The 26,143-nt window shown below is 34.1% G+C and overlaps 1 protein-coding gene across 9 annotated transcripts in view; it reads right to left on the reverse strand.

The window, feature by feature from the left end:
- The window catches only part of GPHN (gephyrin), a 626,216-nt gene that overhangs the window by 345,907 nt on the left and 254,166 nt on the right, over positions 1 to 26,143 (reverse strand). For all 9 annotated transcript variants that reach the window (XM_060004380.1, XM_060004374.1, XM_060004382.1 and 6 more), the window contains exon 4: positions 9,147 to 9,239. In XM_060004380.1, the coding sequence (XP_059860363.1) occupies positions 9,147 to 9,239 (93 nt within the window). The remainder of the gene's footprint in view (positions 1 to 9,146; positions 9,240 to 26,143) is intronic.

Raw genomic sequence — 26,143 nt, forward strand, 5'->3', positions numbered from 1 at the left:
AGTAGGTTCTAAGGGTGAGTTGGAACACTGATTTCAAGATTTTATTACTCTGATAAATTCAAGGTAAAAACAAACATTTAGCATGTCATCTCTGTTTCTTTTTCCTTTTCTGTAACCTATCCTGCTTGATTTTTTCCCTAGAGAAAAATTCTTTCAATATTTACTCAACCATTATCTACTTACTTTTTAAGCTAAAGTTCTATTTAGATTGTAGGTACTAATACGAAATATTTATGTAGCAAATAAATATTGCTTTTACTTACATTAACTCACATAATATAACTACCCTCTGAGGTAGGTACTCTTATTCTCTCCATTTTACACATAAGAAAACTGAGTAAAGTAAGTTGTGTAAGGTCACATGCTAGTAAGAGGTGAATCTAGGATTCGAATCCAAGTAGTCTGTGCTCTTAAGCACTATGTTATGCTGCATCACAAATGGTTATATGGGCAACACTACTTTTCTAGTAAGAGCTCTAATTAGACATAGAATTTACGATAATAAGTATATTTGTACTCACTTGTATGTTAACTGATATGATTCATCTCTCTTCCCCATCAGAACTCCCCAAAAGTTGAAAACTTGTTCTGATGCAGAGTAGGCATGCAATAAAGAAACGTACTTAAGGGAAAATGAAGATAGCGTTTTATTTATGGGTTCTTCATATATGAAATTTTTCTTTTTGCCTTATGCTAAAAATTCCAAAATCTCCACCTCAAGGAACAATGTACACTTCCCTCTGCAGTATTGCTATGTGGAACAGGAGGCTTTCAACATGATTTTTAAATGCAATGTCACATATTGCTCTAATTATCTAAATGTTCTAATGTTATACCTGTTACTTTTCAACTGGGATAGTAATACTAAGGAGCTTTTCCTTTTAATGCATAAATAAAACAAAGGGTAAATGTCTTGGGTAAGGTGGCAGGGTTGGACTTTCAAATAACTAGAACTACACAAGCAATAAACTCTCAGATGAAAGAAGCTGTGACTGAGATGTTCACACAAAGGCTGGGAATGATGAAAAGGTCATGCTAGGACTTTGAACACGACAGATTTTGAATTCTCATCAAACGGTGAGTTCTCTATTATTACCTAGTAATTTTATATAAAACATTAAGCCAACTCGAGGTACAGCACTGACAAAAAATCTATGATAAAAAATATCCCTTGTTTTGATGGTAAGATAAGTATTGACTGAAAAGGTTTCCAAACAACAAATCAACAAAATTAGAACCTGGTACTTCACAGCAGTTTAAATTTTATATACAAATAATGGTATGGATAGTCACTAGGTTTGCACATTACATCAGAACTTCAAAAACAAAATAAAACAAAACAAAAACCAGGGCAAAAAAACCAATCTTCAAAAATAATGATGTTAGTCTTACTGGGGAATGTACACTTATTGAATAAGTGCCAATTCTCAAAAGCGTTTACTTTTAGAAAGGATTGATGGCACGGTTTTACTGTGTGTATTGCTTGATAGTCATCTTATGAATTCTGGCTTCAGAGGAATCTCTGAATAATGATAGTTGCTGTTTTGCATCTCCACAGATGGTACTACTCTAGCTGTTCTAAGAAAGAGATTAAAATAACATAGTTCTAGTTTATCCATCCTTCTATGTAAAGTGAATCTTCTGCTCTAGCCAGGAAGATTTTCTTAATTTTATCTTTCTCTGTAGCTTGATCATACATTTCCCTTTCTTTCTTACTCCCATCAGTAATGTCTTCTTCTCTCCTAATCTAAATCCTATTTCTCTCCTTCAATTTAGCTTAAATTCTACTTGTATAAAAATTTCATTGATAGCTCAGCTTTATATTAATCTTTCCCTTTAAAGAATTTTTTTGACCTGAACTGTCTGATTTTTTTTTTTTTTTTTTTTTGCAGTACGCGGGCCTCTCACTATTGTGGCCTCTCCCGTTGCGGAGCACAGGCTCCGGATGCGCAGGCTCAGCGGCCATGGCTCATGGGCCCAGCCGCTCCGCGGCATGTGGGATCTTCCCGGACCGGGGCATGAACCCATGTCCCCTGCATCGGCAGGCGGACTCTCAACCACTGCGTCACCAGGGAAGCCCATTTGTCTGAACATTTTTGATACTAAGTTTGTATTGTTTTGATTTGTCAGGTGACAATTTTAGGAGTACATGTACTTTAGCATTCACTCAATAAAGCCCAAGGTGCTTGGTAAATACTTGTTAAATTGAACAAAGACTATAAATGTTGTTTTTAGCAAACTGGTAGGTCATAAATGTGCCCATGCTCTGAGGCATATACTACTTTACAATGGATAATGCAAAATAAATATAAACCCGAGATAAAAGGGACTATTACTAAAAAGCTATCCTGAATGTCACATATTTGGGCCATTTCAAGCCAGATTCCAAAAATTTTAAACTACAGAGGTACAAAGTAAATAGGTTCAGACAGGATATCAGGAGGTACTTAATGCAACTGCACTAATAATCCACATATCATATAGACTATAGAAATTCTTATTCTTGTTCCTTTGCCCATGCCTTGAAGTAGTAGTGGGAAAATGTTGACTAACATTCTTATTTTTTAGACATATCCACCAGGTATGCTAATAGCTAACAATAGGTATCAGAGTACAATGGTTAGTAGCAGAAACATTTGGGGCTGTCATATCTAATTAGAGGTAATAGGTAATATTATTAATTAAATGAGAAAAAAATGGTAAAGGACATGTACTGAGCATCTACAAACAAGCCAAGTTTTATACTAGATGCTTTTACATGCATTATAGTCACTTCCTAGCTTGGATAACCTTGGGCAAATCAATTAATTGATCTGTCTCAGTTTCTCCACCTTTAAAATAGATACAACAATAGTACCTGCCTCACATGGTTGTTTTGAAGGCTAAATGAATTAACATATGCTTGAAATAGCTCCTGACACATAGTAAGTGCTATATATGTTTGTTAATTAGTATTATTGACTACTTTTATTATCTCAATTATCATAAAAAACAACCTTGAGAGGTAGGCATTAGTTAATTGAGTAGATGAGAAAACTGAAGTTTGAACAGGTTAATTTGCTTTAATTTCATAGCTAGTTAGTGGTAGAGTTTTAGATTCAAATTTAGGTCTGTCTGACTCACTAAGTGTTAGTATCAGGATATAGACATATTGCATCCCAACATATTTAGACAAAGGTAAAAAGATGAAAACGTATTTCCCATGTCCAGGACTATTTCATAAAAATTACAAAAAGAGCTCCTTCAAATGGCATAAAATATAACCTTATTTGACCATAAAGGGATAGTATATTTTACTGAATCTAGTTTTAAATATTTCCAGTACAAGAGTTTCTAGTATTCTGCTTTCTTACCAATTTCACACTGTTTAGTTATCCTATTTATATAGAACAATTTAAAAATACTCAAAATTTTATTTCAATATGGTTATTTTTACCTTTACCATGTATAATAGTATTTTACTTTAGTCATAACAATGTTAGAATTACAAAACAAATATTCGTAGAGTTCTACAGTATCAGTATATGATATTTTGCTAGGGAAATTAACAATGTTTTCTAGAGAATATTGATATGTACTTGAAAGCAACTATATAATTTAAATGACCTACAGTAGTGATCAAATTTTCTTTCAAAAACACAAATTATTAAACATGTTGTTCTGCTATGCTTCTGCTATAATGCAGGAGAGTTCTTCTGGTTTTTAAAATGTCCAATGTTAACTTTTAGATGGTGCTGTTAAATGTAAATTCTCACTGATTTTCACAAGAGTCACAAATTAAGAATCATTAACATATAGTCAGTAACTCAGCTCAATTATGTCTCCTTCCTTTTACTTACACAGTATTCTCGTTTTTGAAGCATTATAATGTAAGAAAAATGGTTAATGACCACATAAAATTATAGTTGACTTACAGTACATTCATACCTGAAGTTATGAAATATATAAATTTCAATATACTGATTATGAAATAAATTTTATAAAATAAATAGTTTTTCTTTGATTTGATATTTCTGTAAAAAAATTCCTAATAACCCAAGTGGAAAATATTTGTAGAAAGTTTAGGTAGTAATCTGTTCCAAAGAAATGTAAATATTTTAGGCTATAAACAAAATATGTGATCTGGAATTCATAATCTTTTCCTAGAAATTCATCCTTTGTACCAGATTTTACCTCTTTCAGCATTAGTCATTTTGTCAGATGCCTCTTCACTTCCAAAATGAACCATAAAAACCCTTTTAAGTGAACATCCTTTACATCAAATTTATAGTTTCCTGAAATTTTTGTGATTCCTCCTTTAGTTTATTTCATAATGACAACTTTTATCAGGACACTTTTTAGGAGATACTACTACGAACAAATGCTTGAAAATTTTTTTGGAGTGAGACTTTATTTAATGTATAACAAATCCAATAATTTGATCAATTTTGAAGGTTCAAAATTTTATATATTATTTATAATGAGGGATCTTTTGTTTTTATTATTCTATATTGTCTACTGAGACAATGGTTCAATACATTTTACTATGGAAGAAAAGTGTTCTTTCTTTGCTCCTTCTAAAAGTAAAAATTTAAGAAATGAAACCCAACATCATTTCAAATTACTAAAGAACAAAAGGTAAAAGTAAATTTAAAAGTCAGTTAAAAATGTGAGTAAAGATGACTTATGTTCATCTAACAGACAGAGGTTGGCAAACTTTTTCTGCAAAGGATCAGATAGTAAAGATTTTAGGCTTTGCAGGCCTATACGGTTTTCATTCAACTGTTCAGTTCTGCTGTTGTAGCCATAGGCAATAGGTCAATGAATGAGTGTGGCTATGTTCCAATAAAACTTCATTTATGGACATTGAAATTTACATTTCAAATAGCTCTCGTGTCACAAAGTATTATTTTCCTTTTGACTTCTTTCAGCCATTTAAAAATGAAAAATCCATTCTTAGTTCACAAGTCATACAAAGAAATACGACAGGCTGAATTTGGCCTACAGGCCATAGTTTGCTGACCCCTGCAATAGATTGAGTTTCTTGAGGACAGGGACCATGTCTTATTCATTTTTTAACTCCAGCACCCAACATGGCATCAGATACATATCAAGGATTAAAAATAAAAAGCTTGATAAATGAATAAATAAATGAGACCTAAGATGCATGCTAGGCTTTTATTTAACTCTTTAATTCATAATCAAAATAATATATTACTATACAACCTTTTATTCTGGTGTAGCTTAGTAGTCTAAAAGTGCTGAAAATTATTTTTACCTTACAAATATTAAATAGTTCAGTATTTTCTAATTTACCATAATATATTATCAAACATTTCTTTGTAATTGCAAAGATGTTCTTTTTAAAATAAATGTTTCTTCATCTTTTATTCTCTTCTAGACTTTATGTCTAAAGGGCTTTCACTTTACCTCACTTATACCTCCTTAATTATACTTTTACCTTTTAAGAATAATAAAAGATTCTTTACATAATAATACCTATTTTGGATATAATTGCTTTTAAGTGATAATGGGACATGAAGAGATAATATACTTGGTATAGCAATGAGTTACGTTCTATAGCATTTTATTACTAGCATTTCACCAATGTCAACGATTATCCAACCTTTATCAGATCCGAGAAAATGCAATCTATTATTAAAAATAAAGCTTTTCAAAAGTTGTAGAGTATGGATTATTATGCTACTATATGTAAGCTTTGATAGTATCTCATGTTGAGAGGCAGGGAACAGACCAGCAGGTACGTGACTATCAGATAAACCTCATTCTAAGATACAGGGCCTAAAAGTAGAAACAAATTCGTAATTTAGGAAAATCAATTCTGATTGCCTTATTCGTATAAAATATGTAAATAAGATACATTTTACTAAACTTGCTATTTCCATTTTTCTGTTAATAGACCTGGAAGAACTCTAAAGCTATTAAACTTTTCATTTTCTCTAAGGTTCAAACACAGTGCCAATAACTTTAGATTGCTTTATTTCACTCATTCAACTTATCATTTTCCCCCTTCCTTTTTTTTTTTTTTTTGTGGTACGCGGGCCTCTCACTGTTGTGGCCTCTCCCGTTGCGGAGCACAGGCTCCGGATGCGCAGGCTCAGCGGCCATGGCTCACGGGCCCAGCTGCTCCATGGCATGTGGGATCCTCCCGGACCGGGGCACGGACCCGTGTCCCCTGCATCAGCAGGCGGACTCTCAACCACTGCGCCACCAGGGAAGCCCTCCCCCTTCCTTTTTTTAAACAACCCACACAACTCACAAACATTGTCCATTGTGTTTGTAGATCAAACTTATTACTGACAATTACTGACTATAAAATATTAGCACCTTAAGGGAGAAGTTTTATATTATTTTACCTTTATCACTAATATTTGTGCTTTCTGTCAATAACTTCTGACTCTATTTAAAAATATTTGCAACCTTAAGTTCTATATAGGTACATATGCTCTACAAATAGGTTTCTCTCTTTAGCCACAATTATCTAAGACAATTAACTATATTATTACAGGTCCAAAATTATATTTCTGGATTCCTAGCTGACATCCCAGTGTTAAATTTTAGATATTATAAGAATTGCAACTATTTAAAGATAAGAAGAAATTAGAATTATTTTTGGGTGGTCTTATATTGCTTTTATATTTATTTTTCAAAGGCTTAACAGCCCTATGGACTTTTGCTGTAGATAATCATACCTTATGTGTGTGTGTGTGTGTGTGTATATATATATATATATATAATTTGAAATAAAGTAAATCTATTAAAGATCAAGATATTCACAATCAAGTAACTTACTTGTTTTCAAAAATAGATATTAGAGAAGACATAATTATATGTATTTACCCTAATACAATTTTAGCCAGGTAGTTGCTATAGGCATATACAAATTATAAGAGCACTTCTAAGGTTTTCTGGTAACTGAAGAACTGCATTGAAGAATAAAGAAAGGACTTCTCAATTTTCTGATATAATGAAATACACAAAGTCATGGAAAGACATAGACTCTTGTCAACAGTAGCAAAAAAAATGTTGGGCGATAAACAGATACTAGAATGGTAGAATTTCAAGACCTCTGAATTATATGGAGATGGAAAAGATAAAATATGAAGCTTACTATGTTAAAATTTTAAAAAATTTAACAAGATTGTGACGATTTCATGGATATACTTTAAATCTAGTATACGACTATTTTTGCCCATTTGATAGTTATATATAAAAAATACTACAAATTTGTCTACTTTGGTAGTTATGTAATAACTAATAAAAAAAATTAACCCTTATAAGTTAACCCTTACATAGTGCTTACTAAAATGCCAGGAATAGTTCTCATTGAAACCTCACAGCCACCCTGGTAGATAAGCACTTTCATTTCCCTCATTTTATAGGAAATTAAGGCACAGAATGATTTAATAATTAGTCTACACTCACCGTGTTGCAAGTAGCAGAGCCAGAATTTAAAAGTTTGGATTTGCAACCTAGTGTTTTGGTATTAACTTGAAACTCCACGGAATACAAAATATTTAATTTTGTGATGCAAATTATTTTCCCACAATTAAAAATAATTTTGTTAACTGGTTATGAATGAATTCTATGGTAACTTTTTTTTACTTTTCTGATATAAAAGTAATATTATGAAAATATCAAACCAGTACACAAACAACAAGGATATATAAAACCAGGGTCATTTACTTCAAACACTTAACCCAACACTCAAACTCCAAAAATCAATGTCTTCACATATGTGGGAGATTTTCTTACAAACAAAACAAAACATAAACACACCTTTACAGGAGATGGCTCCCCTCCAATTGTACTTTTTAAGTTAGTCTCACAGTTTAAAAGAAATATAAAAATTGGCCAAAGGACCATTTCCCCTTAGGACCCAGAAGCTATATAAGAATTACTTCTTTTTTAAGTAGTTGAAGCTAACAATCTCCCAGAATTCTATTCTAATTGCTTAACAAAATGACTTTATTTATAAGCTTAATTATAATAATATTCCAAAAATTTCTGTGCCATGATTTTTACATAGAAGAATAGAAAACATTTTAAAACTTGTTAAAACAATGTGCATTTTCACATACTAGAGCCAATGGTTCCCAAAGTTTGGAAGCACGGTCTATGGGCCAGCAACATGTGTGTTACCTGGGGCCTTACTAGAAACACAAATTCTTGGGACCCACTGCAGATTGACTGAATCAGAAACACTGTGGGTGAGACACAGCAATCTGTTTTACCTCTAATTGTGGTACAAGCTAAAGTTTGAAAACTGCTATATTAGAGTAAGGACAATAATTAATAGGTACTGAGCAAAAGTATCTTGCTATGAATAAGATAGGAGACACAATGGTGCACTGATTTGGAAATAAAAAACCAGTTAACAGTAGCTTGAAATTCAGCCAAGAAACACTTTTCTGGGAGGTAAAGGAAACAATGTCACAAGTATTAATATAAGTTTGCATATGACTCTGAAGTGACACATGAAGCTTATGGCTTCTTTAAAAAGAAAGAAGGACTTTCCCCCTGTATCACTGAGCACTATTCTTCATTCTTTCCCTAATTTTTTTTCCTGTGCAAGGTTGAAGGTAATTCTTGTGGCATGAAGCCTAGAGATTAATTCTGCCTTTTGGCTTATTAAATTCTGCATTTAAATTCACATTTAAAATTATGGAATATATAACTTTCTCATCAAATACTATAAAATTGGTATAAATATGCTATTGCAGTCATCCTACTTGAGACCAATGACAAGGGTATTTCAAGACAAATCAGAAACATTTTGAATTATATTAACAAAGCACATCAGACCAGATGCCATGCTGAGTCAGAGTTCTGCTATTACCTACTTTGGCAATATGCCTGAAATTCAGCCGATACCACAGACCACTGAGCAAATGCAGGATTACCTTCTGGACCAGTTCAATCTTCCTCAGTTTAGATAATTTCTAGTTTAAGTCCAAAGAAAAGAAGTCAAGAAAGTTTTTTTTTAATATAATGATTCTCCCACAGCAAAATGTTCACATTCTTAGAACCACAGGTCTCTTGTTCTGTCTAGCAAAATTACATAAATCATATAAAAAGAATAAAAAGGATTAAAAATAACATAATAGTCTACTCATTGAATATCAGAAAAGCATATACTATCTCACCTCTGGAGTGACATCTCGTGGCGCAAACCCTGTTCCTCCAGTTGTTAATATCAAATTAAGTTCCTTTTCATCACACCAATCTATCAGGGTTTCCTGAAAGAAAACAATAATATTTTCACATGCAGAAGGACTTGCCTGCCTACTCAAAACATTCACATACTGAAATACTTCGTATACAGTGAAGAAACAGATTCTTTTCAACACTCATTAAGAAAAATGTGAAGCACAATTCATGGAACAGTTTCCACTGTTAATCAAAAGACACTGCAGTTTTGGGTATGCATTTTATTCATTATAGAAAATGAAGATGCAACCATCATATTCTTGAAAGTAAATGTTACACAGAAAATAGCATAAATAGTTTATAATTAATGTTCATTATGTATTTAAATGGCATGTCTGACATCTTGTCAGCCACTCAAAATATATTCAGGTTAAAAAAATTGAGCACTATTTCTAATTATGTGATCTCATTATTTAATAAGTATAGCAATCCTGTCAGGTAAATATTCACATTTCAATTTTATATTTAAGGAAGCAGACTCATTGTTTTTTTTCATTAATAGACTCAGAGAGATCAAGAAATATACTTGCTCATGGGCTCACGAACTAGAAGGGGAAAAAGCTAGAATTTAAACTTAGAGCTGTTGGACGATGTTCCTCTATATTTTGCCTATGATTGAGTCAATATTTTTTTTTCCTAAGTTTCAAGTGGTTTAGGAAAGTTTTACGTTTTTCAGGATGTTATTTTACATAGTTGCCTTAAAGGAAAGGTGTAGGAATAAATGATTGGTTAAAGTTTCTCTTTTTCCACACCAATATTATGACACTTAGTTGAGATTAGAATTACATACCATAAAATTTTGGAGTTGGTAGAGACCTTGGTAGATTTGTCTATTCATTTTACAGATAAGACAACTGAAGTACAATGTGGTTAAATAATTTACTCAAAGTTACCCAGCTAGTTTGTAAAGAAGTGGGACAAGGATCTCTGCTTACTCTATTGCTAGTTCTATTCATCCATCCTACATTTTGGCTATTTATTAAAAAGCACTATTAAGTGCTCATTTAAATTATAATTAAATATTTGCTTTGGTATTTTATTGTTTCATTACCTTTATACAATTCAGGTCCAAAACTTAATAATACAATTATATCATTTATGTACTGATAATTAGATGTGAAATACCAGTAGCAGGCTCATATCTATATGTAAAATACAATGTCCTCAGTTCTCTAATTCATCAGTGAGACAAAATGCATGATAATTATTCAGAAGGACAATTCAGGATTTTTAAATGATTTTTTTCCCTTTTCTCACTCATTTTTATTTCATCCTGGTATCACAGGAATGGAGAGCACAAAACTCCAAATGAAGGAGATTTTTTCCCCTGCTGTGATTAATTAATGTCAACAAACTATTTTTAAAAAGACATAAAATATAGACTACTAGAGCCTAACTGAAGAACTCCCACCACTGATATAGTTATAATTTTGTTCTGAGGAAAGCTCACACACACAAAAAATCAATGGTTAATCTACAAACAATAAATGCTGGAGAGGGTGTGGAGAAAAGGGAACCCTCTTGCACTGTTGATGCGAATGTAAATTGATACAGCCACTATGGAGAAGAGTATGGAGGTTCCTTAAAAAACTAAAAACAGAACTACCATATGACCCAGGAATCCCACTCCTGGGCATATACCCTGAGAAAACCATAATTCAAAAAGAGTCATGTACCACAATGTTCACTGCAACACTATTTACAACAGTCAAGACACAGAAGCAACCTAAGTGTCCATCGACAGATGAATGGATAAAGAAGATGTGGCACATATATACAATGGAATATTACTCAGCCATAAAAAGGAACAAAATTGAATTACTTGTAGTGAGGTGGATGGACCTAGAGTCTGTCATACACAGTGAAGTAAGTCAGAAAGAGAAAAACATACACCATATGCTAACACATATATATGGAATCTAAAAAAAAAATGATTCTGAAGAACCTAGGGGCAGGAAAGGAATAGACACAGACACAGAGAATGGACTTGAGGACACAGGGAGGGGGAAGGGTAAGCTGGGATGAAGTGAGAGAGTGGCATGGACATATATACACTACCAAATGTAAAACAGGTAGCTAGTGAGAAGCAGCCGCATAGCACAGGGCGATCAGCTCCGTGCTTTGTGACCACCTAGAGGGGTAGGATAGGGAGAGTGGGACGGAGACGCAAGAGGGAGGGGATATGGGGATATATGTATACGTATAGCTGATTCACTTTTTTATACAGCAGCAACAAACACAACAATGTAAAGCAATTATACTCCAATAAAGATGTTAAAAAAACAAAAACAAACAAAATCAATGATTATTATAATAAAGGTGATTATGTGGTGGTTTCACAAATCAAACTTAAAATTTCCAGTGTTTTGCTCTTCTATTTATTTAGAAATTAGAAAAGCAAAAATACTCATCATTCTAAGTAGTTATTATTTCTGGTCTATAAAAAAATACATAGTTGACTCCATAACTCAGCAATGAGATGAACTGATCTTGTCTTCCCACTAATAGACCTTAGAAACTTTAGATTTCTTCGTAATATTCCATATTACTGAAGGGTTTGTGCCACAGCATTCTAGTCTTTGACCACACCTCCATTTGTATCAGATCTTGATAAAAAGTGATGTGAAATCTAACTTGTATCAACAAAAAAACAGCTCAAGCGCTAAAAAAAAAAAAAATTATATCAAATACTAATTTTCAGTATTGTCAATACCAAGAGGGCAATTCAAACTTTTCAAATTTCAAGATGCCAACAAAAATAGGCAAAATAGTCCCTTTAGAGTGAAGAATGCTATTGTTTGGCAACAGGCAATAATTCTTATAACATATTTCATCCATTGATTAAATAAACATTTACTGAGGACCTATACCATGTCTTAGGTGTTAAGAGTTAAAAAATAAGTGAAAGACTGACCCTGGTTTTAAAGAGGTCATAGTCCAGTAATGGTTCTCAACTTTGGTTATACACTGGAATTATCTGTGGAGCTTGTAAAAATACTGATGCTTGGGTCTCATTTCTGGGGTACAGCTTGGAAATTCGGATTCTAAAAAGCTTCCCAGGTAATTTTAAAATGCTGCCAACCAGTTGAGAACTACTAGCTTAAAGAGACAATAAGTTCAGTTATCTGAAGGTGAACTTCACAGCTAACCCAACTGGGTGGGCCCACAAAGATGTCATAGCTTAAGATTAGTTGCACCACAGGAATATTACTTAAATTTTTCTATTCCCAGGATGGATAACTGATAACACATACTCTATAGATTTTCTTTCATTTAAATAAAATTTGATATCTTGAGCTCAGTTAAGGATATGTTCTAGTATTTGGAAAGTAATATTTTGTGGTCCAAAGTAGCTGTGTGATGTACCACAGTTTTTCAACTGAGCAAAAATCTTAGTTAGGATTTTGGACTTTTAAAAGAAAATAGCAATCTTATCATTCACTCAGCTGGTCTCCAAAACATAAGGATTCTTTCTCAACCGTTAATATAAAATATGAGTATTCCAGACACCTAGTGGTCATATACTTATTTAACACATCAGTTCGTTTATTTAACAATAAAGTGCCTTTTATTCAGGCGCTTCATTAGATAACAGGGATCTAAAGACAAATAAGGCCCTGGCCTCAAGGATTTAGTCAAGTATAGGTGCTGTGAGTCTAGTCAAGAACCTTGCTACTAAAAGTATGATCTGAAGACCAGCAACATTTGTTTTACCAGGGAGCTTGTTAGAAATATAGAATCTCAGGTCCCATCCAAGACTTACTGATTCAGGATCTGCAATTTTAGAAAGACTCCTCAAGGTGCTATATATGCACGTTAAACTGGACTAAGCCATGCTTTCTAACCATGTACCACTCAGGATATTGTGAGTCTTACTTTTCTATCATGTTAGATCACCAGAAAGCAATTTATCTCATCATATATGTTTCTGCACCTATAAGATACCTTTCATTTTGAGATATACCTGGCTGCTACCAGGTAGTAGGTCATTGAGGATTTCTACATAAACCATCATTATGAAAAATTCCTCTGCATCTGTTGCAAAACTGAGGCTGAAGACATTGTCTATTTTAATGGTTATTTTCCCTTACATAAAAGGTATTTCTTTAAAAATTTACTGCCTTGAGCTTACAGGTTAGCACAGTAGGATCAAGCTGTAACAAAGAATTTCTGCCTCTCCATATCTAACAGAAATCAACAACAACAAAAAAGAGTACAAACTAGAGGAAAAAACTTCCACCAGCAATGATCAAATGGGGAAAAATATACAGCTTTATGTCATAAATCTCAAAAGTTGGGTGGTCAACGACAGAAATAAATGGTCTTTGAGAAGCATACTGCAGCAGGGTTGAGGCTCATAATGCTGTTCTGGCTCCCAAAGAAGTCATAATGGTGAATTATCCGAATCATAAAAATTCTCACTAATACCTTCAAATCTAGAGAGATGTAAACTGAAAGAAACTATCTTTTCATCTTGAAAGCAGCTGCTGTGAGAAACAAATGAAACAAGGGGTTGAATCTCTGTGATCAAGTTGAAGGTTCCAGGAACAAATGCACACTGAATTGGGGAACTAATCTGAAACCCAATGATATCCCCACATAAACGGTGAGTTAAACCCTTATCTAGGTAGAAAAACTCTAGTACTGGACATTTAATAAAATCTCACAGAGAAAAACAGAGCATTCCATAAAAGACGATATGTTGTCTCTATTCCCTCGCTTCCTCTATTTTCCTTTGTGCAAGTCTGTCAAGATCTGATATACTCTGGGCTGACTTCCTCTTTCTTCCTACGTCTCTGCAATGGTTTATAAAATAAGCTCAGATTGAAGACTGGATATTGTTCAAGCAGGTTTTCTTTCTTTTTTTTTTTTGATAACCATACAATAAACAGAAATTTGAAGGCAAGGAGAGGGTAGTTAGAAGGAAATGTAACAGTGCTAGCTTCCTTATCTTTCAACCAACCCTAAGGTTTAAAAAGTTAAAACTATGACTGTAACCTATTAATGATTTTCCTGATTTTTTTTTAACTTTAGAGAGATCTCTGTTTAGCAAATAATATCTCTTGTAATATGCTCTTTTCATTCATTTTCTTTTCCCTCTGTTTAAATGAAATAAAATGCTATTCTGTATTAACTTTAGAGAATTATCCTAATTTCATATAGCTGTATCTTTTACTCAATTAAACATTCATTCATCCATTCTTCTACCTGTAATATAGACATAGAAAGATGTTAGAATGTTTTACAATTAATCTTAATAATAATTATTTCTGGGTAATTAGATTTGAAGTGCATTTTATTTTTTACTCTTTTTATTTTAGTTTTTTTGTATTTTTGGAATTCTTTATAATTCCCATGTATTATTAAAAACTAAAGGAATTTTAAAAATTTAATTTTCTGTCCTGTTTCAGGAACTAACATAGTGTTGTAAGTCAATTATACTTCAAAAATAAACAAACTTAAAGAAAGGGAGATCAGATTTGTGGTTATCAGAGGCAAGGGGTGGTGGGAGGGGGAATTGGATAAAGGTGGTCAATCTAGTTATAAGATAAATAAGTACTAGGGATATAATGTACAACGTGATAACTATAACTAACACTGCCATACATTATATATGAAAGATGTTAAGAGAGTAGGTCATAAGAGTTTTTATCACAAGGAAACATTTGTTTCTATTTCTTTCTATTCACTAAACTTATTGTGGTAATCATTTCATGATGTATGTAAGTCAAGTCATTATACTGTACACCTTAAACTTACATAGTGCGGCATGTCAATTGTACCTCAATAAAACTGGAAGAAAAAAATGGATTCTTCTGGTATTAGTTCTTCATTCTGGTAGCTAGTACTTTAATGTCTCATTTCCCCCTCATTATGAGCCAGCTGAGAAACAAATTTTATACTTAGCAACAACTCATGTATTATTGTGGAAGATTAAATATGGTCACATATTCTTTATAAGTCCTCCTATCAAGAGGTGGAATGTATTTCTACAACCTTTGCATCTGGACTGGACTAATGACTTTGGCCAACAGAATGGGGCAGAAGTCATGGTGTGTGAGTTCTGAAGCCTATGTCTCAAAAGGCCTCACAGTTTCTGCCTTCACTCTTTTGGTATACTTCCATTAACATGATAGGAAGCCCAGGCTAAATCATGGAATGGTGAGAGATGATGTGGAGAGAAAGGCCTAGCAAAACAGATAGCAGCAAGGCCCTAGACATCTGACTGAGGCCATGTTAGATTCTCTAGCCATAGCTGAGCTAACGAATTACTTCAGCCACATGAGTGATTCCAGGTAAGACCAGATGATACACCTACCTGAGACCAGCAAATCTACAGATTTGTGAGAAATACTAAGTCATTGTTGTTTTAAGTCACTAAGTTTTGTGGTGGGTTTTGTTTTGTGTTTTTTTGCGGTACCCGGGCCTCTCACTGCTATGGCCTCTCCTGTTGCGGAGCACAGGCTCCGGACGCGCAGGCTCAGTGGCCATGGCTCATGGGCCCAGCCGCTCCGCGGCATGTGGGATCTTCCCACACCGGGGCACGAACCTGTGTCCCCTGCATCGGCAGGCGGACTCTCAACCACTGCGCCACCAGGGAAGCCCTTGTGGTGGTTTTTAATGCAACAAATACAGTACAGATAACTATTTTAATAATTAGCATTTTTGCATCCTTCTCTTTCTCTGGCTATTTCCAATTTATATATTATTAGTCATAAGTTCATACAAACTTTATAATAAATTTCCAAATAGCTTTGAAAGTGAACTTGACGTGAGTTACATTTAAAAAAACTGGCATAAAGTCTCACGAAAGTGATTGTAGCATTTAATTATTCAGTTTAAGAAACATACCAATGCCTAGTATGTGCAGGAAAATGTAGGAATGGGGGGGAAAAAAAAACCATGACAAATGTCCTTGATATCAAAGAGCTCAGAGGTATGAACAAATTAATATAGTATGGTACATCAATATATCACGGTTAGTGCTATGAAAGAGGGATGCCCATGTTAAGAAAAGTTTTTTACAGATATTACATATTTATGAATATATAACAGTTTCTCTACCATAACTAGGATGAAAACTATCACTACAGAGGTTTTTAGCAATACTTTTCTCTTGCCCAAGAGTGAAAAACCCAATAAAGAGAAAAATGGGACAGTAAGAGATATGAGGAAGTAAGTTTAGACAAGCCATCTTTCTCTACGTCCACCCGAAGTCACATACTCATCTAGATCTAAATCTAAAATAATACATTTTCTTCTTTTCTCTACATTTATTGACAGAAACATGAATCATTGAATTAAGCAGACCTCACCAAAATAAAATCATTTGAGAAATGTTACATTTTTCTTTGGTCTACTAAAGAGCTGTGAAATAACCACCTGAAAAATTCCTATGTGTACATAATGAAACAGGGTCTTAGGGTCATCTCAGTAAAGTCTCCTCTAATGCCTCCAGGCAATTTGTTCCCGGAGTGTGTTCCTCTGGAAAGCACTTTTCACAGTTTAAAGAAATTTACATGTTTACATGTCTCATCTCTGAGAGTAACCTCCAAAAGGTTGATCATGTATCTCTATCAGTAAACAATTTCTGAATGTTATTTTCACAAACCACTGGAAAAGCATGTAGTATATCACACTTAAATAGAAATTTTAAAAAGATGAGATAAAGATGACATAATATTTTAAATAGCTTTTCATTTTATTTTACTAAATAATGCGCAAAAAGTTCTCAACAATGTTTTTGTGAGAGCAATGTGATTAATACGCGTTATTTTAGAAAATCTTGGTTTGATATTTTGTGATATGGTAATTAAAAAGTAAAAACTAGTTTTAAAAGATAACTAGACTGAAATCGAAGAAGTACTTTACCTATATTTACTACATCATTACACAACATTTATTTTTCAATCTCATCCACCAAACACGCAAGTGCCTTTTTGAAATGGGGTTAATAAATTTCCATCTTTTATAATATTAATTAGTTGTTTCTACAAAATAATTGGAAGATGTTACTTTGAAAATATTAACAAATAGGTTCAAAATCCACTAAAATTCTTCAAATGGAAAATTTTTAAATCAGTTAGAATTTTGTTTCCTAGATTCTTTTAAACTCTGCAGTTACTAGTTTTTATAAATAACGCAGTATCATTTCCACTAACGAAATAACTTAATGTGAACAATTTTAAATATCCAAGTATCTTAAGCATGTTTTAATATTTTAGGAAAATTTTCTTAAGTTCTTCTTTCACGTCATTTTTTCCAAGTTGTCTCCTGAATTGTTTTAACTTCTCATTTATTAAGCAGATCCTCCCATTCCTTGTCCATTAGTATCACCTTATCTGTATTCATGTATTATCTGGGCTTAAAATCTCTCTCTCTGGTCCTTTTTGGCTTTGTCAATCTACTCCAAGCCACTTTAAAATTAATATTCTAAAATATATTTCCTTAAAACTTTTTAAAAATAACATTTCTTCATTGGAGAAAACAGCAACACATTTTCTAAATATTTGTTAACATAGCTGAAGCTTTCACTAAGCTCTTAAAAAAGTAAATGCAAACAATAGGTATCATCTATTAGACTAAAGAGCATAGCAAGTGATTAAAATGAGAAGTATAAGGGTTTCTGAGATATTTCGGGGGTTGTAGAGATAAAAAGCAGGTGGCTTTATCCAAGGAGTATTCATCCATAATTTTTCATACATTTATATTTTCCATTTCCATGTATATGAACATTATATGCGTTCAAAACATCTATTTTTAAAAATATATATATGTGTTGGACTTCCCTGGTGGCACAGTGGTTAAAAATCCGCCTGCCAATGCACTCATGGGACATGGGTTCAACACCTGGTCCGGGAGGATCCCACATGCCACAGAGCAACTAAGCCCGTGCACCACAACTACTGAGCCCGCGTGCCACAACTACTGAAGTCCACGTACCTAGCACCTAGAGCACATACTCAGCAACAAAAAGTAGCCATGGCAATGAGAAGCCTGCACGCTGTGTTGAAGAGTAGCCCCCGATTGCTGCAACTAGAGAAAGCCTGCGTGCAGCAACAAAGACCCAACGGAGACAAAATTAAATAAATTAATTAATTAAAAAAATATATGTATGCATGTTTACATAATCCTTAGAACATCTCTTATGTAGAGAATATCTCAAAACTAAGATTTATTTCATTTCAAATCATCATTCATTATTCTCTTACACCCACAAAAAATGTCAACCAAGGTGCTATTTCAGGCTAATTGTACCTTCTCCCTTGTAAGAAAGTGAGGGCTGTTCTTTTATTCAAGTTGTCTGATTCTTAACCCCTGGATCAATTTCAGTTTACTTCTATACATTTAGACACCAAACACTATATAGTTTTCCAATACTGTATGTACTACTTATATCTTTATTTTAAAGAATGTGAGTGATTAGAGTTCTAACCATTGTTGATCTTCATTAACATAATGTAAGACCTTGCCTGATTGTGTCAAATGGTTGTGGACAGCAGATAAATATTACTTATGATAATCCTTTTCTTGTGCTACTAAATGTCTTTTATCAATATTATTTTCTCAACCTTAACTAGGTAACAGTATATTAATCCTCTCACTGTTGAAAGAAATAGAAATGAGTAGATACAACTATATCACATGCCTAATTATTCAAGTATAAATAATTTGTGCTTGGGCATCTCCAGTGTATTGTTCTGAAAGAAGGTAACCCGGGTCCACATTCTTCAATTATCACAATAGTGTGGGAACACTGTTACGATGAGGAATTAGTAACTTGAATTGTTTCACAGAATACCAAGGACTTGCTCCTAAAGATGGAATATCACAGATGGAAGTTAAGCACTTGGCAGAATACTTCAGACATAGCAAGGGCTGAATAAATGATTACTTTTGTTACTTTTCAACATTATTTCTGTCAGAGTTACACTGTCTAAGTATGGAATTTCTCCACAAGTTAATTACCTTAGAAGATATCAGTAGAGTTCAGGGTTCATGGTAATCTTCTTAGCATGAATTATGATAGGTCAAAATCGAAATGACATTTTTTAAAAGATAAACTGCAAAAGAGAATAATCAAATGATTTATAGACCTAAATGGATTTAAGAGATATGTCTTTTGACCTTTTTATCCTATTTTCCCTAAGGCCTTCACTAAGCTTAAGAGCCATATCTTGTGCATATCTGTACTCTTGAGTGATCTTATATAATAGGTTACGTGAATAAATTGTGACGATGCTACCGACATAAAGCTTTTCCTAAGATTGACTAGAATTCTGAAAGGACATTGAAATAAATAATAGGAAATCAAACATATTATCTCAAGATGACTCCAACAGGAAAACTTAGGAATCTATCTAATATAAGAAATGCAATTTCAGGCTTTCTCCAATCAGTCAAGTATTTGCTACCTAGGAAAACAGAATGGTTAAAATATGGAAAACAAACTAATAAAAAAGCTTCCCTCCAAAATTTCCCTTAGGATTCTAAGACTAGTTTCCTCTCTCTAACACAATAAACAAAAATAAACTCAAAATGGATAAAAGACCTAGATGTAAGACTGGACACTATAAAACTCTTGGAGGAAAAGATAGGAAGAACACTCTTTGACATAAATCACAGCAAGATTTTTTTGACCCACCTCCTACAGTAATGAAAATAAAAACAAAAATAAACAAATGACACCTAATGAAACTTAAAAGCTTTTTTTTTCCAACATCTTTATTGGAGCATAATTGATTTACAATGGTGTGTAAGTTTCTGCTTTATAACAAAGTGAGTCAGCTATACACATACATATATCCCCATATCTCCTCCCTCTTGCGTCTCCCTTCCATTTTCCCTATCCCACCCCTCTAAGTGGTCACAGAACACCGTGCTGATCTCCCTGTGCTATGCGGCGGCTTCCCACGAGTTATCTATTTTATATTTGGTAGTGTATATATGTCCATGCCACTCTCTCACTTCCTCCCAACTTACTCTTCCCCAACCCTGTGTCCTCAAGTCCATTCTCTACGTCTGTGTATTTATTCCTGTCCTGTCCCAGGTTCTTCAGAACCAGATATATATATATATATATTTCAGATTCCATATATATCTGTTAGCATATGGTATATGTTTTTCTCTTTCTGACTTCACTCTGTATAACATACTCTAAGTCCATCCAGCTCACTACAAATAACTCAATTTCGTTTCTTTTCATGGCTTAGTAATATTCCATTGCATATATGTGCCACATCTTCTTTATCCATTCATCTGTCAAAGGAGACTTAGCTTGCTTCCGTGTCCTGGCTATTGTAAACAGAGCTGCAATGAACATTGTGGTACATGACTCTTTTTGATTTATGATTTTCTCAGGGTATATGCCCAGCAGTGGGATTGCTGGGTCGTATGGTAGTTCTACTTTTAGTTTTTAAAGGAACCTCCACAATGTTCTCCACAGTGGCTGTATCAATTTACATTCCCACCAACAGTGCAAGAGGGTTCCCTTTTCTCCACATCCTCTCAAGAAGTTACTGATTGTACATTTTTGATGGTGGCCATTCTGACTTGTATGAGGTAATACCTCACTGTAGTTTTGATTTGCATTTCTCCAATGATTAGAGATGTTGAGAATACTTTCATGTTTGTTGGCAATCTGTATAACTTCTCTGGGTAAATGCCTATTTAGCCTTCTGCCCATTTTTGGATTGGATTTTTTGTTTTTTTGATACTGTGCTGCATGAGCTGCTTGTATATTTTGGAGATTACTGCTTTGTCAGTTGCTTCATTTACAAATATTTTCTCCCATTCTGAGGGTTGTCTTTTCATCTTATTTATGGTTTCCTTTGCTGTGCAAAAGGTTTTAAGTTTCATTACGTCCCATTTGTTTATTTTTGTTTTTATTTCCATTTCTCTAGAAGGTGGGTCAAAAAGGATCTTGCTGTGATTTATGTCATAGACTGTCCTGCCTATGTTTTCCTGTAAGAGTTTGATAGTGTCTGGCCTTACGTTTAGGTCTTTAATCCATTTTGAATTTATTTTTGTGTATGGTGTTAGGGAGTGTTCTAATTTCATTCTTTTACATGTAGCTGCCCAGTTTTCCCAGCACCACTTATTGAAGAGGCTGTCTTTTCTCCACTGTATATTCTTGCCTCCTTTATCAAAAATAAGGTGACCATATGTGCGTGGGTTTATCTCCGGTCTTTCTATCCTGATCCATTGATCTATATTTCTGTTTTGTGCCAGTACCATACTGTCTTGATTACTGTAGCTTTGTAGTAGAGTCTGAAGTCAGGGAGCCTGATTCTTCTAGCTTCATTTTTCTTTCTTAAGATTGCATTGGCTATTTGCGGTCTTTTGTGTTTCCACACAAATTGTGAACTATTTTGTTCTAGTCTGTGAAAAATGCCATTGGTAGATTGATAGGAATTGCACTGAATCTGTAGATTGCTTTGGATAGTATAGTCATTTTCACAGTGTTGATTCTTCCAATCCAAGAAAATGGTATATCTCTCCATCTGTTTGTACCATCCTTAATTTCTTTAATCAGTGTCTTACAGTTTTCTGCATACAGGTCTTTTGTCTCCTGAGGTAGGTTTATTCCTAGGTATTTTATTCTTTTTGTTACAATGATAAATGGGAGTGTTCCCTTAATTTCCCTTTCAGATTTTTCATCACTAGTGTACAGGAATGCAAGAGATTTCTGTGCATTAATTTTGTATCCTGCTACTTTACCAAATTCATTGATTAGCTCTAGTAGTTTTCTGGTAGCATCTTTAGGATTCTCTATGTATAGTATCATGTCATCTGCAAACAGTGACAGCTTTACTTCTACTTTTCTGATTTGGATTCCTTTTATTTCTTTTTCTTCTCTGATTGCTGTGTCTAAAACTTCCAAAACAATGTTGAATAATAGTGGTGAGAGTGGACAACCTTCTCTTGTTTCTGATCTTAGAGGAAACAGTTTCAGTTTTTCACCATTGAGAACAATGTTGGCTGTGGGTTTGCCACATATGGCCTTTATTATGTTGAGGTAAGTTCCCTCTATGCCTAATTTCTGGAGGGTTTTTATCATAAATTGGTGTTAAATTCTGTCGAAAGCTTTTTCTGCATCTGTTGAGATGATTATATGTTTTTTCTCCTTCAATTTGTTAACACAGTGTATCACATCGATTGATTTGCATATATTGAAGAATCCTTGCATTCCTGGGATAAACCGCACTTGATCATGGTGCATGATCATTTTAATGTGCTGTTGGACTGTTTGTTAGTATTTTGTTGAGGATTTTCGCATCTGTGTTCATCAGTGATACTGGCCTGCAGTTTTCTTTTTTTTGTGAAATCTTTGCCTGGTTTTGGTATCAGGGTGATGGTGGCCTCGTGGAATGAGTTTGGGACTGTTCCTCCCTCTGTTATATTTTTGAAGAGTTTGAGAAGGATAGGTGTTAGGTCTTCTCTAAATGTTTGATAGAATCCGCCTGTGAAGCCATCTGGTCCTGGGTTTCTGTTTGTTGGAAGATTTTTAATCACAGTTTCAATTTCAGTGCTTGTGATTGGTCTGTTTATAGTTTCTATTTCTTCCTGGTTCAGTCTCGGAAGGTTGTGCTTTTCTAAGAATTTGTCCATTTCTTCCATGTTGTCCATTTAATTGGCATATAGTTGTTATAGTAATCTCTCATGATCCTTTGTATTTCTGCAGTGTCAGTTGTTACTTCTCCTTTTTCATTTCTAATTGTGTTGAGTCTTCTCCCTTTTTTTCTTGATGAGTCTGGCTAATGGTTTATCATTTTGTTTATCTTCTCAAGGAACCAGCTTTTAGTTTTCTTGATCTTTGCTATTGTTTCCTTCATTTCTGTTTCATATTTCTGATCTGATCTTTATGACCTCTTTCCTTCTGCTAACTTTGGGGTTTTTTTGGTTCTTCTTTCTCTAATTGTTTTAGGTGTAAGGTTAGATTGTTTATTTAAGATGTTTCTTGGTTCCTAAGGTAGGATTTATTGCCACAAACTTCTTTCTTAGAATTGCTTTGCTGCATCCCATAGGTTTTGGGTTGTGGTGTTTTCATTGTCATTTGTTTCTAGGTATTTTTTGATTTCCTGTTTGATTTCTTCAGTGATCTCTTGGTTATTTAGTAGTATATTGTTTAGTCTCCATGGTTTGTACTTTTTATAGGTTTTTTCCTGTAACTGATATCTAGACTCAAAGTGCTGTGGTCGGAAAAGATACTTGATACAATTTCAATTTTCTTAAATTTACCTAGGCTTGATTTTTGTCCCAAGGTATTATCTATTCTGGAGAATGTTCCATGAGCACTTGAGAAGAAAGTGTATTCTGTTGTTTTTGGATGGAATGTCCTATAAATATCAATTAAGTCCATCTTGTTTAATGTATCATTTAATGCTTGTGTTTCCTTATTTATTTTCATTTTGGATGATCTGTCCATTGGTGAAAGTGGGGTATTAAAGTCCCCTACTATGATTGTGTTACTGTCAATTTTCCCTTTTATGGCTGTTAACAATTTGCCTTATGTATTGAGGTGCTCCTATGTTGGGTGCATAAATATTTACAATTGTTATATCTTCTTCTTGGATTGATCCCTTGATCATTATGTAGTGTCCTTCTCTGTCTCATGTAATCATCTTTATTTTAAACTCTATTTTGTCTGATATGAGAATTGCTACCCCAGCTTTCTTTTGATTTCCATTTTCATGGAATATCTTTTTCCATCCCCTCACTTTCAGTCTGTATATGTCCCTTGGTCTGAAATGGGTCTCTTGTAGACAGCGTATGTATGGGTCTTGTTTTTGTATCCATTCAGCCAGTCTACGTCTTTTGGTTGGAGCATTTAATCCGTTTACATTTAAGGTAGTTATCGATATGTATGTTCCTATTACCATTTTCTTAACTGTTTTGGGTTTGTTATTGTAGGTTTTTTCCTTCTTTTGTGTTTCCAGCCTAGAGAAGTTCCTTTACCATTTGTATTAAAGTTGGTTTGGTGGTGCTGAATTCTCTTAGCTTTTCCTTGTCTGTAAAGGTTTTAATTTCTCCGTCGAATCTGAATGAGATCTTTGCTGGGTAGAGTAATCTTCGTTGTAGGTTTCTCCCTTTCATCACTTTAAATATGTCCTGCCACTCCCTTCTGGCTTGCACAGTTTCTGCAGAAAGATCAACTGTTACCCTTATGGGGATTCCCTTGTATGTTATTTGTTGTTTTTCCCTTGCTGCTTTTAATATTTTTCCTTTGTATTTAATTTTCCATAGTTTGATTAATATGTGTCTTGGTGCTTTTCTCCTTGCATTTATCCTGTATGGGACTCTCTGTGCTTCCTGGACTTGATTATTTCCTTTCCCATATTAGGGAAGTTTTCAACTATAATCTCTTCAAATATTTTCTCAGACGCTTTCTTTTTCTCTTCTTCTTCTGGGACCCCTATAATTCCAATGTTGGTACATTTAATGTTGTGCCAGAGGTCTCTGAGACTATCCTCACTTCTTTTCATTCTTTTTCTTTATTCTGTTCTGTGGTAGTTATTTCCATTATTTTATCTTCCAGGTCACTTATCTGTTTTTCTGTCTCAGTTATTCTGCTACTGATTCCTTCTAGAGAATTTTTAATTTCATTTATTGTGTTAGTCACCATGGTTTGTTTGCTCTTTAGTTCTTCTAGGTCCTTGGTAAATGTTTCTTGTATTTTCTCCATTCTATTTCCAAGAGTTTGGATCATCTTTTCTATTACTACTCTGAATTCTATTTCAGGTAGACTGCCTATTTCCTCTTCATTTGTTTGGTCTGGTGGGTTTTTACCTTGCTCCTTCATCTGTTTTGTGATTCTCTGTCTTCTCATTTTGCTTAACTTACTGTGTCTGGGGTCTCCTTTTCTCAGGCTCCTGGTTCATAGTTCCCGTTGTTTTTGGTGTCTGCCCCCCATAGCTAAGGTTGGTTCAGTGTGTTGTGGAGACCTCCTGGTGGAGGGGACTGGTGCCTGTGTTCTGGTGGATGAGGCTGGATCTTGTCTTTCTTGTGGGCAGGGCTGCGTCCAGGTGTGTGTCTTGAGGTGCCTGTGACCTTAATATGAGTTTAGGCAGTCTCTCTGCTAATGGGTGGGGGTTGTGTTCCTGTCTTGTTAGTTATTTGGCACAGAGTGTCCAGCACTGTAGCTTGCTAGTCGTTAAGTGGAGCTGGGTGTTTGCATTGAGATGGAGATCTCTGGGAGAACTTTCGCCGTTTGATATTATGTGGAGCTGGGAGGTCTCTGGTGGACCAATGTCCTGAACTCGGATCTCCTACCTCAGAGGCACAGGCCTGACACCCGCCCAGAGCGCCAAGACCCTGTCAGTCACACAGCTCAGAAGAAAAGGGAGAAAAATGGAAAGAAAAAAGAAATGAAAATAAAATAAAGTTATTAATATTAAAAAATGATTAAAAATAAAATAATTAAAGTTATTAAAAAATGAAAAAAAAGAATGAAAGAAAGAAGAGAGGAACCAAACCAAAAAATAAATCCACCAATGATAACAAGCACTGAAAACTATAGCAAAAAAACGAACAAACAAAAAAAATGGACAGATAGACCTTAGGACAAATGGTAAAAGCAAAGCTATACAGATAAAATCACACAAAGAAGCATACATATATATACACACTCACAAAAAGAGAAAGAAAAACATATATATTTTTTTAAAAAAAGGAAGAGAGCAACCATAGGAGTAAACAAATCTACTGATGATAAGAAACTCTAAGTACTAAACTAAGATAAACATAAAACCAGAAACACATTAGACGCAAAAAGCAAACCCCAAGACTACAGCTGTTCCCAAAGTCCACTGCGTCAATTTTGGAATGATTCCTCATCTATTCAGGTATTCCAGAGATGCCAGGTACATCAATTTGATTGTGGAGATTTAATCCACTGCTCCTGAGGCTGCTGAGAGAAATCTCCCTTTCTCTT

Source organism: Delphinus delphis, chromosome 2 (genome assembly GCF_949987515.2).
Source record: "Delphinus delphis chromosome 2, mDelDel1.2, whole genome shotgun sequence".
In the NCBI taxonomy this organism is placed as follows: Eukaryota; Metazoa; Chordata; class Mammalia; order Artiodactyla; family Delphinidae; genus Delphinus; species Delphinus delphis.